General features: G+C 35.2%; 1 protein-coding gene and 1 long non-coding RNA gene across 2 annotated transcripts; one reads left to right on the top strand and one right to left on the bottom strand.

The window, feature by feature from the left end:
* Window positions 1-1,241: 1,241 nt before the first annotated feature.
* Window positions 1,242-18,028, bottom strand: LOC5577034 (60S ribosomal protein L11). Its single transcript, XM_001663079.2, has 4 exons — window positions 17,895-18,028; window positions 17,710-17,714; window positions 17,177-17,594; window positions 1,242-1,459 (listed from the first exon to the last, which is right to left on the bottom strand). Exons 2-4 carry the CDS (start codon window positions 17,710-17,712, stop codon window positions 1,329-1,331), a joined length of 552 nt encoding a protein of 183 aa, XP_001663129.1. The 5' UTR covers window positions 17,713-17,714; window positions 17,895-18,028; the 3' UTR covers window positions 1,242-1,328.
* On the top strand, window positions 7,517-7,948 carry LOC110679823. Its single transcript, XR_002502733.1, has 2 exons — window positions 7,517-7,696; window positions 7,776-7,948. It is a non-coding gene; the product is annotated as an uncharacterized LOC110679823 (long non-coding RNA).
* Window positions 18,029-18,046: the final 18 nt, after the last annotated feature.

Genomic DNA, 18,046 nt, shown 5'->3' with positions numbered 1-18,046 from the left:
CGCAATGAATTTGTGTAAAATAGCTTAAGATTTTATATTCAGGAAATACTCGTAAATCAGAAGAAGATTTCTAAGGAAATCTTACCAAGATATTCTGTAGAAGTTTCATTGAATAAATACCAAATGTTGTCAATCAATTAAATTGATGATATAACAAGTTCTGTACAGATTAAAGCGTTTCTCAGTCAGTTTGGAGCATTGTTTTCAAGAAATATAAAAAAATCTGTTATTTCAAAAATACCCTATTCCATTTCTTATATTCTGTGATAATTGTTGAGGATTGAATCAATTTTTTCGTTAAGATTCTATGCAAATCTTGCTTGAGGTTCTGTGAGTACAAGATTAATTAATACCAAGAATCCTGCTCAGAGTTCTGCCTGGAACCCGTTTAGTATTCTGTAATGATATGGGTTATTTGGAGTTTTTTTTATTACTTTTTTGTGGAAATTATATGCCGAGTTGTGTGAGAATCCTTCCACAAATTTTGTGGAATCCTACTATTTTACTTATCAGATGTTATCTACATATTCATTTTGAGAATGTTTTATAGATATTTTTAAAATAGGCACCGTGCATAAGCTTATTTATCATTGCTATGGAAAACTGTTTTCGAAATAATGGAATGAATTTTTAACGATGAATATCTCAGAAATTTCCTATTTACGCATCATTAAAAACCTTCTGAAATGCTTTGAAAATGTTTTGTTCAAATCGTTCCAAAAATAGTTAAAATTTATCATGTTTATATAAAGCTTATAAAATATATAGTAATAATGACGTAGCTTTGTCCGTGACGCAGCATTAGTTCCCTATTGCTATTTGTTTATATATATGATTGATTTTTTTTCTAGATGCTGTGGCTGCAGAAACACCTTTACTAAATGTGTCTCCAAAAAAATCCCAGGTGCCTCAAGCATTTTGGCGCCCCCTGAAGCCCGGCGCCCTTGGCGGGTGCCAACCTGGCCAACCGCACGCTACGGCACTGCACATCACGGACCGCAACAAATAGGATGTTTTTCTTCGCTTGCTTTGATCGTGCTTCGAAATCTAATGAGAGCGAATTGTGCAATGCCTGATGACGGTGAATATCTGAGGAAAATCCCATAAGAAAACTTAGCTGTGAAGCAGGCTCTGTTCCAGTTGGGAGCTTCATTGGGTTGCATTTTTTCTAGACTCTTTAGATAGGGGACATTGAAATGATAATAACGAATATTCGGATAAAAGCTGAGCAAATCGACCAGTAGAGTTCAGGTATTTTCATATTTTTTTCTTGTGTTACTTATAGTGCTTATTACAAAGACAGTAAAAACTTGGATTTGGAACGCATTTTACTTCGCTTTGCTGTTCAGGATGATACCGTCGTACTTCTGCTGGAACCACTTCATGGCGTCTTCCTTGGTCAGACGGTGGATGAAACCGATCTTGCCGGTCTTACGCCGTCTCTGGGCAACGTTGTATCCTGGAAATAGGAATTGAGGTAAAGTAATGATGAAACCGTTCGCTGACAAAACTTATGATCTAACTAACACAAAGTTCAGTTGTGTGATTAGTGGATAGCTTCTGAAGTAAAGAAAACGTTCACAAGACAGTCCACCACCGATCGATGAGATTGATCTTTGCACAGGACTGAATGTCATCCGATAAGGGAACAGATAACATTTAATTATTGTGCAATAGATAGGTAGGTAACAGGGAAATATTCGCTAACATAAATTGGAATTCTCATAAAACCGAAAGCCTGTCCAAGTTCCAAGACGGTTCAGAAACGCGTTGCAACTGCATGTATGGAATTTGAGGAATATTAGCCGCATAAAACAAGATCACAGTCGAATATTGGTTCGAAATAACATACACTTAACTGATTACAATCATTACACATCTTTTCCAAGCTTCATTCAAAATACCTTAAAAATAATTCCAGAATTATACTACATACCTAGTATGCTTTTTTCATGATGCACCTAGAATTCAGGGTTCACACAAAATTGTTTGGAATACTCTTGGGCGCAAATACAGACGGTTCAAGCCCCTAGAATTTATTGGAAATTTCCATTGAGTTTTGAAATATCGTAGGCTGTATCTCTACAAAAGGACAAAGAATTATACCTGCTTGATTTTTGGAGAAATTCTTGGCGAATCTTTTCATGAATCAGACAAAAATACTTACAAGACCACTCGGTTGAGAGTTCACTAAGAAATTCATAAGCAATCTGCTAGGGATGTTGTAGGAAATGTATTGTAAATTTTGACAAGAATATGAACAAAATCTCATTAGGGGTCATGCACAAACTACGTCACGGTCCATGTTCCTGGGAAACATTTCTAATCCTTTTTCATTAAAAAATCTGTCTTTACAGATTATGAAATTATGCTCGGCAACTATCTTGCAAAATCACTACAACGTATTAGGGGGATTAGGGGCATAATGAACATACGGGGCGAAATGGACACCCTCTCAATATCTGATAATACGCATATTTCATCAAAAGTTCATTCACTGCATGAAATCTGTAATGCATTTGAAATGTTTGACGGTATAAAAGTTTATTTTTTGCTTCAATTGTTCTTCAAAATTTGACTTGAAATTTTTCTCAGTTTCAAATTGGCATATAAGCAAGACCGTGGAAGAATCTAATTTTTGAGCAAAGTAACGAACCCAGAAAGGTTCTTTTTAGCTATTATGATTGAGGGAGAGCCCTTTTGCATATCGGAATGATTGACAGTCATTGAATATATTGGAATAACTAAATTTCATGCAGGTGTTCATTTCGCCCCGATACCTTTTTACCAGCCTTGTTTTCGACCCAATTTTCTATCTCGCTTTTCTGACATATGATATGATTTTTATCACTATGAATGAATGTGGCACGTCGTACTAACATCAAACTTGAAAACTAGCCGGGGGTAAATTAAAAATATTGCCATTTAATGGTCTTAAAACGAACATTTGCTTAACGTGTCCATTATGCCCCTAATTCCCCTATTGGACAAAACATTTGCTACTTTTTTGATTTTTCATACAAAATTACCAACTTTGATTAACTAGATCTCAGTTATTTTTGCACCGATTCGAATGAAATTTTCACAGAACATCAGACAAAACTTGAATTTTAACATATATTTTTGAGCGATTTTTCCAATCACAAGTTCAAAAGCAGTAACGGTTTGACTGAAGTGAATTTTTTGACGATTTTTGATAAATGACATAACTAAACATATTGAAGGAATATCTTCGGGGTAACTTCAGCAAGGCTGTAAATTTTAACGCGATGAACAAGTTTGCTGAAGACAGTTTTTGTGTAGGGCTATCAGATTTTAAGAGAAATTGTATTGATTGTATTGTATTTTTAGTTAAATTGTTATAACTTTTAGACTCGTGATTGAGAAAAATATTCAAAAATGTATGATAAAACTCAGCTCTGTGCAAATTTCATTCGAATCGGTCCATGAATAACTGAGAATTAGCTAACCAAAGTTGTTCATTTTGTATGGAAAATCGATAAAGTTGCAAATGTTTTGTCCAATACTGTAAATGATGAGATTGTTAGCGAATATCGTTAAAATCTGAGAGGATTTTTCTTTTAATATTCTTGGCAGATTCATGCAGAATAAGCCTTATTTGATATTAGTCCTTGATAAAAATTATCATAGTTCTTCTGAAGTGTATTGAGGATTTTTGAGAATTTTCCCACATCTACCCAAACATCCTTATTCTTGTGAGATGTCAAAAAAAAATATTTGTCGTGCATAACTTAATAGTGATTGGGGTCCAGATAGCCGTAGCGGTAAACGCGCAGCTATTCAGCATGACCATACTGAGGGTCGTGGGTTCAAATTTCGCTGGTCGAGGATCTTTTCGTAAAGGAAATTTTCTCAATTCCCAGGGCACGTACCTGCTACACGATATACACATGCAAAAAATGGTCAATCGGAAAAGAAAGCTCTCAGTTAATAACTGTGGAAGTGCTCATGAGAACACTAATCTGAGAAGCAGGCTTTGTCCCAGTTGGGACGTAACGCCAGAAAAAAGAAGAACTTAATAGTGAGGTCCTCATTCGTGGGACGTTTTTTTATTTTGTTTTATACCTGCTGAGATAGTTGTAGGAATCCTTAGTGGAATACTTAGAGATGCTTTTTATATTCAAGGTTAAATATTTAACGAGCTTCTAAGGAGCAAATTCACATTTTGTGTAGCACGATTATTGGTAGGTTTCTGTCTAACTTGTAAGCATGTTCATCTCATCAAGTATCATTTTAGAGATGTACCGAATATTCGGGCCGAATATCTCGATTTTTTTAATTTTGCCGAATATTCGTTCTGCCGAATAATAAAATCCGTTATTCGGCCGAATAGGCCGAATAGTGACCGAATAATAACAAAATAAACTAAACTGTAAAAAAATATTATGTTTATGTAAGGAAAATTTAAAAAATCAATAATTTATTCAAATGATGACCGAATTTTTCTTTTTATGGGCACCTTGAATAGACTTTGATGTCAAATATTGAAAAATTGAGAATTTCTCTGTTCTATGGCGTTACCATTTTCTGCAATTCAAATTGAATCTCATCTTGCAGGAGCTGTAACGTACCGCTTGGCTAGTTAGAAGCGTTTGAAAATTTGTTTTCAAGGTATAGATGCATCGAAGCTAAACCCGGCATTTTCAAGAGCACAAATCTAGAGAACCAGACAACCGTATGTGCTGAAAATAACTTTCTGGTCAATCGCTGGTGTTGACCAATCATTCAAATATTCAGCGCGAACGGCTGTCAGATTCTCTAGATTTATGCTCTTCGATGCAGGTTTGGCTTCGATGCATCTTCACCTTAAAGTCCGTCAATTATCAGGACTTTCTATACGTTCTATATTCTTTGCAAAACCTACTGATCACGTTCTTCTATTATTATGTGAGTCAGGGGTCTGCCGTCTATTTGCCTCAATTTTTATGAAACACTTCCAAAAGTCGGATGAATAGTAAACCAAAATTTCTTAAACAAAAATCAACAATAGGATATAGCTTCCTAGCTTCAGAAATACAGAAATTCTCAGAACTTATGATTTCTGCAAACGGTTTCAAAAGCTCAAGAAGACAATCATTCATTTCCATTTATACTTCGTTTAATTGTTCAGCTTTCCCTACTTAAAAAACACTGCACATACGGGTGTTATTCGGCCGAATATTTAGGTTTTATTTGACCGAATATTAAGCCATTATTCGAATATTCGTTTGGCCGAATAATAATATTTCAACTATTCGGTATTCGGCCAAAGGCCGAATAGTGCTATTCGGTACATCTCTATATCATTTATATCAAAAATCTTTCCTAGTTTCAGAAATTCATAAAAAAGTCGTTACATTTTCATATCTCATAATAAAAATGTAACGACTATGTATTGAAATAACACGTATGCATATTGTGACATGGTATCGGTTATTTTTTCCTTGACCTCAAGTGAAATTCCCTAATTTTCCAGTTCCAGAGCTGGTAGCAGTCATACAGCCAAATAATAGTGACCACAATTCAAGACCAACAATTGAAAAGGCCTCAAGTCCAAAATGTAAACAAATCGGGTTTCTGCTGATTTAAGTGTATAAGAGCCTATTCTTACTGTAACATACAATAGTCATGCAAAATAATGCATGAAAGTTGAAAAAATATCATTTTTCTAAAAGACCCCATCTCATTTCCCGATAATTAGGATATTAATCGCAAATGCGGCCTTTTTCCAAAAAAGGCCCCATTTCTATATTTACTTGAAACCGAGTTACTACCGAGTTTACTAAGCAGATACAAGTTATACTTCAGCTGCTCCGCTCCATGTATTATTTTACACAGCGATAGTCTCAACGGCGAACATAATCAAATTTTCCGTCGGGTTCCTGTGGAGTGATGTATTTTGTATCATACTACCTAATAATACCTGTGTCAGCATGTCTGTACTTCACGACTTATTGATAACAACACGATTTCGTTACAATTGCATAAAACATAACGTTCAATTGAAATATTACTTCAATTGAACAAATATTTCCATATAATTGCTCGACGAAACTCTCGCTTAGCACATCCATTATGTTTATCGATGACGATGATTGGATAAATCACATATTTAATCGACCGCAAGAATCTCCTCTTGCTGCAGAGATCCCATGTACCTTGCTTTACCACGCAACACTCTTCTACACTTCAATTCAAGACTAACAATTGAAAAGGCCTCAAGTCCAAAATGTAAACAAATCGGGTTTCTGCTGATTTAAGTGTATAAGAGCCTATTCTTACTGTATCATACAATAGTCATGCAAAAATATGCATGAAAGTTGAAAAAATATCATTTTTCTAAAAGGCCCCATCTCATTTCCCGATAATTAGGATATTAATCGCAAATGCGGCCTTTTCCCAAAAAAGGCCCCATTTCTATATTTACTTGAAACCGAGTTGAGGCCTATTAAACAAACATCAAAATTGCAACTAAAATTACGAAAAAATGTTTCAAATTCACTAAGCAGATACAAGTTATACTTCAGCCGCTCCGCTCCATGTATTATTTTACACAGCGATAGTCTCAACAGCGAACATAATCAAATTTTTCGTCGGGTTCTTGTGGAGTGATGTATTTTGTATCATACTACCTAATAATACCTGTGTCAGCATGTCTGTACTTCACGACTTATTGATAACAACACGATTTCGTTACAATTACATGAAACATAACGTTCAATTGAAATATTACTTCAATTGAACAAATATTTCCATATAATTTCTCGACGACACTCTCGCTTAGCACATCCATTATGTTTATCGATGACGATGATTGAATAAATCACATACTTAATCGACCGCACGAATCTCCTCTTGCTGCAGAGATCCCATGTACCTTGCTTTACCACGTAACACTCTTCTACACTCCAATTATCGTATTTTATCATGAATATTGAATGATTTTCAAAAGGCCACATCTGAAGATGATGAAAAAACAAGCCACAACTAGAAGGCCTCAACACATTTTAGAGTAAACAAAGGCGTCAACTCACAGGCCTCATCAGCGTCGGCCGGCGTCTATGGGCACAAATGAAAAGGGCTGCATAGCTTTTGGTGAAATAAAAGCCTCATTTCCTTTGACTCATTTTTTTAGCAGGATTTTTTGCTAAAATGATAGTAATGAATATTCATAGCTATAAATCAGTTTATCCATCGACTTTCTGGACGATAAAATAACATAAAATGCTTAAATTCATAATTTAAATTTGATTTATTGTTTGACAAAACAAGATTGCATTTTTCTCATTGTTTACTTTTTGGAGATGAGGCCTTTTGAATTGTTAGTCTTGAATTATCGTACACTGAACCAAGAAATATCATAGAAAATATTAAAAACGTCACATACTCTTACGACAATTGAAATCCGATTCACATTATATGTGTCCATTGACATTCATGTAAGAAACACATAAATCTCATCATGATACTCCATAATATTCAACTATCAACACTATGAAACGTATGTGAACAAAAGTCATGTATTCAATCCAATGAATGCTATGGGATTGGCAGATGTGAAAATTAAGTCATTGTACTATAGCGATATCTTCGTAATGGCGAATTTGAATCTCAAAGAATCATCGTGGAGGGTTTGGAAGAAAATTTTATTCCAACGCGACGTGAATCACAGAATTATGTTTGGGATAATCAAAGAGTAAGTAAAAAACGTTATTTAAATATTTATAAACGAAAATAATAAATGTGAATTTATTCTTTTGGACTTGAATTTACAGAAAACATCAACTTTATTCCTAGCGGATGTCAACGGAACAAGGTCGGAAAGAACAAACCAACCAGAAGAATTCAGAGCTAATAGAATCGGTTATCCAATATAATCCAATGTAACATCGCTTATTCACACAAATGCCAATAATGTATCAAATAAACAGATTTTTCAAAATTATAATAACATTGTTCATCAATTCTACTGAAAAAATCTGAAAAAGAATCATCTCAAACTCATTTTAATATTTAATAAGAATCACTAACAAAACCAATAATTTTCATCTGAAATTCACATAAAACTCATTGACAAAATCCAATGGTTCGTATGATGAATTTGCATCAAATGTATGTGATTTATCAGATGAATTTAATTAAAAAGAAATCGTACATGTTTATGTGATAAATTGATGAGCGTTATGTGAAAAGCTAGATGGAAAAAAACTATATGTGTTTTCAGATAAATCTGATATGATTCCTTGGTTCAGTGTATTTTATCATGAATTTTGAATGATTTTCAAAAGGCCACATCTGAAGATGATGAAAAAACAAGCCACAACTAGAAGGCCTCAACACATTTTAGAGTAAACAAAGGCGTCAACTCACAGGCCTCATCAGCGTCGGCCGGCGTCTATGGGCACAAATGAAAAGGGCTGCACAGCTTTTGGTGAAATAAAAGTCTCATTTCCTTTGACTCGTTTTTTTAGCAGGATTTTTTGCTAAAATGATAGTAATGAATATTCATAGCTATAAATCAGTTTATCCATCGACTTTCTGGACGATAAAATAACATAAAATGCTTAAATTCATAATTTAAATTTGATTTATTGTTTGACAAAACAAGATTGCATTTTTCTCATTATTTACTTTTTGGAGATGAGGCCTTTTGAATTGTCAGTCTTGAATTATTAAAATAGTGGCTAGAAAGTGACTCCAAAGTACAAGTATTAATCATAAAAAGGACTAGAAATGGAAATTACGTTCTATGGGGATATCAACCAAATGCATATTTACATATTTAGAATGTAGTGAACTACATTAACTTGAAATATTTCTAGCAGTTATCTGTCAGGGACAAGACTTGATTGTCATAAATGACCAATAACATGACGCATTGAAGATTTCATTGCTCATTTTTTTATGAGACGAATATTAGCTGGGCATACTATTTTAATTTTACTATTTATTTATTTTTTATTTAAATCTTAACCCTTTCCCGCAGATGGTGTCTGTAGAGCACCAACATTTTCAACCTTTGTGTCTTTAAAAATAACGAAAAACATCAAATTGTTCTCATACTTCCTTATAATTGTACATCTCCTCTTTTACTTCAATGCCTAATACGTTCAACATGTTTTTTTTTAAGAAAAACAAGGTATGAAGTAATGTGTCTTAACGAATAAAATATTGTAGAATTTCGAAGCCTTATATATCGAATAGAATTAATCCCGAGAGCTGCAATACAATTATTCTCCAATAGATTTACTCTTCATTTGCTCTAACATATGTTCCCCAAAGTACATAAATCTGTTTCGCAATAATTGAATTTGATGGAACTTGTACACATAATATGCGTAGTTTCGAAATATTATCATATCAATTACATTCAACATACAATTATTGTTGTTATCAGCTCAGTTTGCAAATTTTAATAAAAAAAAATATCGTCAATATATTTATGAAAAAAGTTTTATAGGGTTTTTCGATGAAGATTTATGATGCTTTGAGTGGATTTGACGAAGTACAGTTGTGTTCAGAATAATAGTAGTGGAAGCCGATTTTGGCATGCTGTAACTTTGTTTCCGGAGCAATCAGCAAGCCATAAAAACGTCCAACTTGAAACTAAACGGTTAGACAATTTTTTTGCCGACTCGACTCAAAAATGAACAAACCATATTCATAAAAAAATATTTAAAAATTACTGTGATTGTCATATGAATTTTCGAAAATCAACTAATGTTGCGAGACTTTCGCGTTAAAGGTCAAATTCCCGTTGTTTCTTAAGATAAATTATTGTCATGAGCGTTTTTTTATTCCAATCCAGGCCGAGTCAGATGACAATCGTGATGGTATTTTGGCATTCCAAAGAAAGAATGCCATCGCCACGTACTCTCTCTTAGTGTGCGTATTTGTATTTGTTTGGGCTTATGTTACATTAATCACAATAAATTATTATTCATCAATTATTAAGGCCGCACGGGACGTCATCATAATCACCCTATCCATTTCAAGAAGCAAATCTCAAGAACCACTCTATATATCGATGCTAAAATGTATCACTATGGTTCTAAATATGTAGTGCACAACCCGATAAATTTTCAGCTTCATCGGTTCACTAAAACTCGAGATTTGCTTCCACAAAGTTTTGATGATTATTGTTAGAGTGAGACGAAAGATAGGGAAAATAACACGGTCTCCCGTGTCCCCTTAAACACGCATAAAAGTGAAAATAGAACGCGAAACAAATCATAAACTTAACAAACACGATTTTTACATTACTTTAATGCATTAGTTTTTGTATATTATACAAATCATAATTGCTGCTTCTAAAATATCTTACATTTGTCTTTGACAGCAATATTTTCCTATGTGTGCAAACTGAACATCTGAAAAAATACGATGAAGTCATAAAGTACTCTATGTTCCTGGTGGTGCATCAGAGCACCACATCAAATTTTATTTTAAATTACCTCGTACACTAATTCCTAGTTTAAAGACAAGGGTTTAACGATTTTGCGCGGATATGTACATTTCTATTTTTAATCATGTACAAAATTCATGTGCGGGATAGGGTTAAAAAAAACTCTCATTTTATCAAATCCAAAGCTCTGGAAAACAAACTTGTGATAAAATTTTTAGCGAAATTCGTATTCACATGGAACTTACTGGCCAAAATTCATTCAAGATTTTGAAGCAGATGAACAAAACTACTCACTTGAGATTTTTTTTACTAATTTGAGGAATAATTCGAGAGGAAATTTTCGTTTGTAGATTCTGATTCCTTCAATAAAAAATCGTGAATGAATTTCAAAATATTCCGATAAAATCACAACAGAATCCTAAATTTAATAAACAAAAATTAGAAAATCAGGCTGAATATGTAGCAAAATTTCTGCAGAATTAAATCATTTCTTCTCCATAAACATTATCTAATAAGTAAGGTACCGCGGGGTAAGTGGGTAAATGGGGTAATTAAAATATTTGGTATATTTTACTGAATACAGCTAATGCTCGATAACTGGGTGCTATTTAACTGGGCTGCTTTTTAACTGGGTGCTCGCTAACTGGGCTGTAGCCCAGTTAAAAAACAGTTAAACGTCAGAAACTTTCACCATCCCGTAACTGACGAGGGGCGTGCAAATGCAAAATAAGGTTTCGGCATTATTTTTTTAATTGTAAATTTGTCTTTTTTCATTTAGATTTTAATTTTTTTTTCAATTCAATGTGCAATATCCACCTCCTCTTTCGAAATCGTCGATAATTTTAACTTTTTCCACCAACGTAAGGGTTTTTTGTTTCCGTTTGCGGTTGGTGCCCGGTGGGATGTCCATTGCAGGAACGAAAACTGTTTAATTCACCTCAAAATTTACAAGACGGTACGATTAAAACGCGAATTCAATGACGGAATGACACGAACACGACGCGATTCCAAAACCGAATGACGCCAACCAAAACTTTGCATCTAAGTCCCCCTCGATTTTTATTTGAATGTGTGTGTGCGTTGGAATGGCAGTCCAGTTATCGAGCACTGCTCGCTAACTGGAAGGTTCTCTCAGCCCAGTTATCGAGCATAAGCTGTATTTTAATATTTTCAGTGGGAAAAATTTGCGGAAAATAATTTTCTGTACCACTTCTAAGATGTTCCCTCTGACAGTTTTAAACCGCAAAAAAAAAGTTTTAGAATAGATAATAGAACTAAAAATAATCAAATTGAAACACCGTCAATTTTCTATTCAAGTGGGGCAAGTGAAATGTTCTTCATTAAATATTGAATTTGTGTTTTCTCTTTAAGTAGCTGTTAGTATACAAGGTTCGCAATTATCATAGAACAACAGAATGATCTGATAATTCAAGAATCATTATAATCAAATCGTTAAATGCAATTTTCATGGTCAAATCTTCTCTAAAAAATACGTTGCCAAAAATTACGATAATTTTATGTTTACCTCGGACAGCCGATTAAAAGGAAGACGTTGATTGAAAAGTTCCAATATAAGAGAAAGCACGGAAATTTTTTAGAATGTCTATGTAATGCTAGTTTAAAACATAAAAATGGGGTATAGGTGTATCCACATAAAAAAGTTTCTAAATACTTCATTGAAGGATTCCGTTTGATTTCTCTTGAAGAGTTATCCGACGTCATATCCGATTTTCTTAAAAACAAATAACGAGCGGTGGAAATTCTACAGAGCAGAAATGCAATTGCTGTCCCATGATGTAAAAACAAACATTGGAAATGTTGCAGTTATGATGTTGTCGAATCATTTCAACAAACATTACTGAACAGAAGAAAATTGTAATTGTAATTGCTCAATCCACACCCTGGCAGACAATTATCCGCCCATCTAGACACGGGCTGGGTGAGGACCTACCAAGCCTCCCCCGTTAACATGTCCTATACCGTTTAGCACACCGGGATCTTCCACAAGCAGGCGCCGGAATTAAAGCGGTCCCACAAGCTTCAGATACATTAAATAGATATAGTCCCTCTGGCACTAAACCGAATGGCGCCCTCCGCTTCATCACTAGTACTGCTTCCCCACACGCCAAGCACAATATCGAAAGTAGCGCGTTGTATAGCAAATACAGTACACCACCTCCGACACTATGCCAAATGTACAGGAAAAACAGCACCAGTAAGAAAGCGGAAGGCGCACCACTCGGTTCAGTGCCAGAAGGACTATAAGTATAACGAAGAAGAAATGAAAAGATAGTAGAGTTGGTTCGGTTATTTGATTGCTGAAACGAAAAAAACAGAAAAAACAGAAACAAAGTGTTAACATTAAAACGGGGTTTTATAATTGATAAATGTATCGATAGTTTCTCATCTGTTACGTTTCCTTATCGTAGCGCTGTCGATTTTTTCCATCTCCAGGGTGTTCGTCTCCGCTCGAGCAATGAGGACCATGATGAAATGAGAATATAAAAATGTGAGCATTAGTGTTGATCTAGTAATAGATTAATTTAAACTGCTTTTCATGTGCTAAGTAACTTGTAAACTCCCACTCAATTATGTTTTGTTGGCCTACACGTTTTATTTAGACACAATTTTTATTTAGAAAACTATTTGGATCCGAGATTTTAGGTGCAGATTGAGCATGTTTGATAAAACAAGCATCCTGTTTTCAGTTAAAGAATGTTTATTTATACTGGCTACATACAAGAATTCACTATTGATGTAATATATGGATATTGAAAGTTCCAACGCGCGATTATAATACTTCAGTTTTCGTGCTGTTGTATTGGTGTAAGTAGTGGGAAACCAATCAGTTTGGTGATTCTAACGGTAACAAATAGCAAGACGAAAGGAAAGTTGATAATCTATCATCATTATGATTTCAGTCCTAATTTCATGATCCGTTTAATAAATTCCGCGTATGATTCGGCAATTTTAACAATTTATACATGTGTATTCGAAGAAAACAGACTACGAGCATTTATTACCTGTTGCAAGGTTCCTAAGTGATCAGATATTTATCATTTTCTACAGCCTAATTTAATAATACCTACATTGGGTTGTAACAAAAATTTGATCTTGGGATGTTGATTTGCCTCCTAATCATAGTTTCGACAATAGTCACATGCTTACTATCCCTTATGGCAGTGTTGTTGATTCTATTGTCTATCGCTCATCAGTTTCGCGCCACCCGGCAGGGACTTGGTCCTATGTACCCAATACTCTGCTGTGTCTTAACTTCACGCAATACATTCTGTAGATGTGTGATACAGTTTGCGGAATATTATGATTTATCACTTCGTTCAGATGGAAAATTCTGTTATGGTACCATATTCACATATCAGATAACTCCCACCTGGAACGATGTAATACATCGGAGACATGTAGATTCAGATGTATGTATACGATCTATGCCTAGTTCGGCTCTGATCGACAGGCAATCAGTGTATTCAGTTTTTCAACTAGCTTGAAGCAATGAACGTTTCAAGACAAGCTCTCCACTATATCTGCTAGCAATCACCGGTCGTCGATAGACATTTCGGTTCTTTTCTGCTAAAGATAGATCCGATTGTATGCCAAAGACTATGGCTCATGCTTTTCAATACAGCTGGAAAAACAAGAACTACACCCAGCACCAAATAGTACGTAACTATGAGGCGGACCGGAAGGTTTGATGAGCAATCCCCACCAACATTACTGAACAGAAGAAAATTCAAGAAATACTCGATCCAAGTCACTTATGTTATTGTTCATTGGGACGCCTTAACAAATGTTAAAGGTAATAGAAATCGTGAATGTAACTGTTAGTTTTTGAATTTATTGTTCAAAACGATAAACTTTTCACTTGCCCCACCTGTGGTAGACGTTTTTCGAAAACTATTTCTGTACTTTTTTCTTTAAGTTTACATAAAAATCAATATCAGTATACTGCTTATATTTGGTGGCAGTCAAGCTAAAAAATATACACGACCTCATTTGTTTTAATTTAAGGTCTCTAGAATTTGAAGAATCCCAACTATGCGAAATTCATTACCCACTTGCCCCACGGTACCTTACTTAGATAATGAGGCAAACAGTAAATATTGAAACCGTTCTTTTAAAAAAACAATCTATGTTTATTAGATGCATATTTGTTGCTGAAAGCCATGAACAAGTGGATTCGACACTGATATCACTATTTATTAATGTCAACCAATGTTCAAGCTTTCATTAAGAAACGTTTTTTTTTGTGTAGAAGTTTTAACCAATGTCGTGAAAAAAACGGTTGCAGAGCTACTTGAGGAGCACTTCCATGATTCACTTTGGCATGGGGTTTTTTTTATCGGCCGAATTGTATACAACTTTGCTAAAAGAAGCACTTCAATAGGACGCATATTGTGACCAAATATGAGCTCATTAGCTTTCAAAAAAACCCACTGCCGAAGTGAATCAAAAGTGCCAAGAATAGGATCCGGCTTACTATCAAGAGTCAATCAAATGGAAAATGTAGAGCTCATTTTGTTGTAACTCTAATGTAATTCCTAAATATATTTTTTTTAAGTCCTGGACGAGTTTCTGACACTCTTTTTTCTCTAACCGATTATGGCATACCTCTCAGAGGAGTTTTGATGAGGCTCTTTCATAAGGCAGGTTTAAGATTCCTACTATAGCCGCAGATTACAGCAGATAGTTTACTAATATTTTGTTCTGCAGATCTGTCCGATTTTTATGTTGGTTTTCGCAAAAAAATATTCAAATATTTCGGCTAGAAAATTCAGCCCAAAGTTGCTTCCCAAGTTTTGTCAGAATCTTCTACGAAATATTCACCTGAATTCTGCCAGAAAATTAGCCAGGAATACCTATGTTTGTTGACACTTTGATTTCCAAATTACACTATATTTGCCTTCATAAGAACAAATCAATACAGTACCAGATTAAGGGCCTAACTGACAATTGTAAACAAACTGAATTTTATTCGCCTAACACTTTAGTTGATAAATTACAATCATATAATTCACATCTTTTTCTTAAAAATAAAGTTTTTCACGAAAAAAGTGAAAAAAAAACATAAAGGCGCATTTGATATTCTCTTTTGATACGAACTCTGATGTCAATTTCGCCCAACTTCCCCCCTGCGGTAACCGGGCGCATTTGAGATTGCGTGTGGCAGCAGGGCGCATTTAAAACTGAGTGTGGAAGAAGTGAGCAGAAGGTCGATAGTGATGAAGGTTCTGGGGAAAGAACGTAGCAAAACGGCGAAGCTGATGATAGTCAAACCAGAAAGGACGAGGTCAAAAGTCTTAACATTCGCCCTAATTCTGACTCTGTATACAAATATATGTTTGTTTCTGATATTTTTATTATCATGAGATCACGAACATAGTTACTTTAGCGGCCATTTTTTTTAAAAGTGACTTTTTAGTGATCAGGACGAAAAAGGTGACCAAGTCATTAGAGATGTACCGAATATCTCGATTATTTGGATTTTGCCGAATATTCGGTCTGTCGAATAATGAAATCCATTATTCGGCCGAACAGTGACCGAATAATTTAAAAATAAGCAAAGTTGAAATAAAACATTATGTTTCAAACGAAGAAAAAAAAATCAAATAATTTATTTGTGTGATGATCGAATTTCTTTTTCGAATATTCGTTTGGCCGAATAATAAAATTTTTACTATTCGGTATCTCTACAACTCATTAAAAGTAACTCGCTACCAGCCCTGCAGTTCGGAAATAAAATTCCCTATAACTTTCTGAGGTAGTCGACATCCTGCTTTTATATGAATACGAACCCAAAGATAACAAAAAATCCTTTCCCTTATTTATGATTTATGGACAAAAGTGCACCTAATATGGTTTCTCTGGAGGTTTTTGGCTTTTTTATGTTATTCCATAATGATATCTCGAGGAAATAAACCATTTTTGTACCTGTTCTAATTTTTGCCCTTTTCCTATAATTTTATTATTTTTGTAAAATGGTCGAAAAAACCTTTTTGAAAAATAATATACGCATGTTCTCAATCCACGTTGTTTATGAACGACAATCAAATGGAACTGATAATTGAAGTGTTCTTTACCAGCGTTGTAATCTTAAATCCTAGAACTAGGTTAAACATGTTTTATTCTGAACAATTTAAAGTCGTATTTTTATTAAATAAATTGTATGCAGAATGCACTTATTCACAACAATTCCCCTGATTGTGGCCAAAATTCTCCCATATTTTATCAGGTAGTAGACAAACTGAACAAGTATTTTACACCTATTGGCATTTTTTATGAGCTGTCCTCAATCAGTCAACCAGTCAGTGGTTTTCAATAGCGATCAATATCGATTCGTTTTGAATCGTTGGCGATCGCCATCGCTGAACAAAGATTTACAAATAAGTTGTAACACTGGTTGATCGGGAATTGAAAGTAACAGGCACACGGTTTTTGATGTCATGCTATTCTTCTGAAAGAATCGTTCCTCTTTAGCTTTCTACATATTTGAATTCGTGTCTCAAAGCCACTTCGGGACCACTGTGTAATTCGATCCGTTCGATGTCGATCGTTTGTTTGGAATTTGGACACGTTACGACCTGTTTAGGGTTTTACTTCACTGACCCTATATGCATCAATTAAATACTAGAAGTGCATCGTTTCGAAACTTCCGATTTTATGAGAATTCCTTTACAAAAACGAAATCACGGAAAAGACGTTCACAATTCACGACGAGGACGCTAGAGTTAACAATCGTCGTACGGTTCCACTCACCTGGGCGTCCCAGCACAACGTAGAAGTCCAGACCGTAGATTCCGATCGAGGGATCATACTTGATGCCCAGATCGATATGTTCCTGGATACCGAAGCCGAAGTTGCCGGTCTGGGAGAAGTTGTCGCGTCTCAACTCGTATTCCCGGACCTTCAAACCACGCTCCAGGATTTCCTCCGCCTTGAATCCACGAACCGTGCAGTGGACGGCAATCTTTTCGTTACGACGGATTCCGAACGAACGCACGGTGTAGCGGGCCTTCGAGTACACGGGGGTCTGGCCGGTCAGCTGTTCCAGAACCTTGGCGGCACGGGTCAACCTATCACCGGATTCACCGACGCAAATATTCAGGCACAGCTTGCGGATCCGAAGATCGCGCATAATATTCTTGGATTTATCCTTCGAAGCGGTTTTGGTGGCCTAAAAACAAAACAACACTCATCAACAAACCGTTACCCCTCTTTTGATACTGTCCATTCGGGTTCCAAACGGCGGAAATCCTTCCGGAATCTCATCCTTGAATCCCATCGCTTACCATTTCTGAAAGTAAATAAAAAGTGACATTGCTTGGTTAGAGGGAAGCTAATTTTCGACAACAGTTTAATCCTGCAAAATCACCACTTTTAGCCCAAATTCCACTTCAACACTATAACAAGAACTTTAAACCAATCGATGGCGATAATATTTTGCAGAAAAACCACGTAAAACACCGAAACTTACTGGAAATTATCCGCGGAACGATGAAAATGTGTTCATCAAACAACACAAGTTACCGGAAAAGAACAACTTTGGGGGTTTGACACATCAGTTTCCGCTCGGGTGACGGATGGTGCGGCGTCGCCTCAGAAAAGTTCATTTCGGGTGAATGTTTG

Source organism: Aedes aegypti, chromosome 3 (assembly GCF_002204515.2).
Source record: "Aedes aegypti strain LVP_AGWG chromosome 3, AaegL5.0 Primary Assembly, whole genome shotgun sequence".
NCBI lineage: Eukaryota > Metazoa > Arthropoda > Insecta > Diptera > Culicidae > Aedes > Aedes aegypti.
This window is presented reverse-complemented; position numbering and strand designations above follow the sequence as displayed.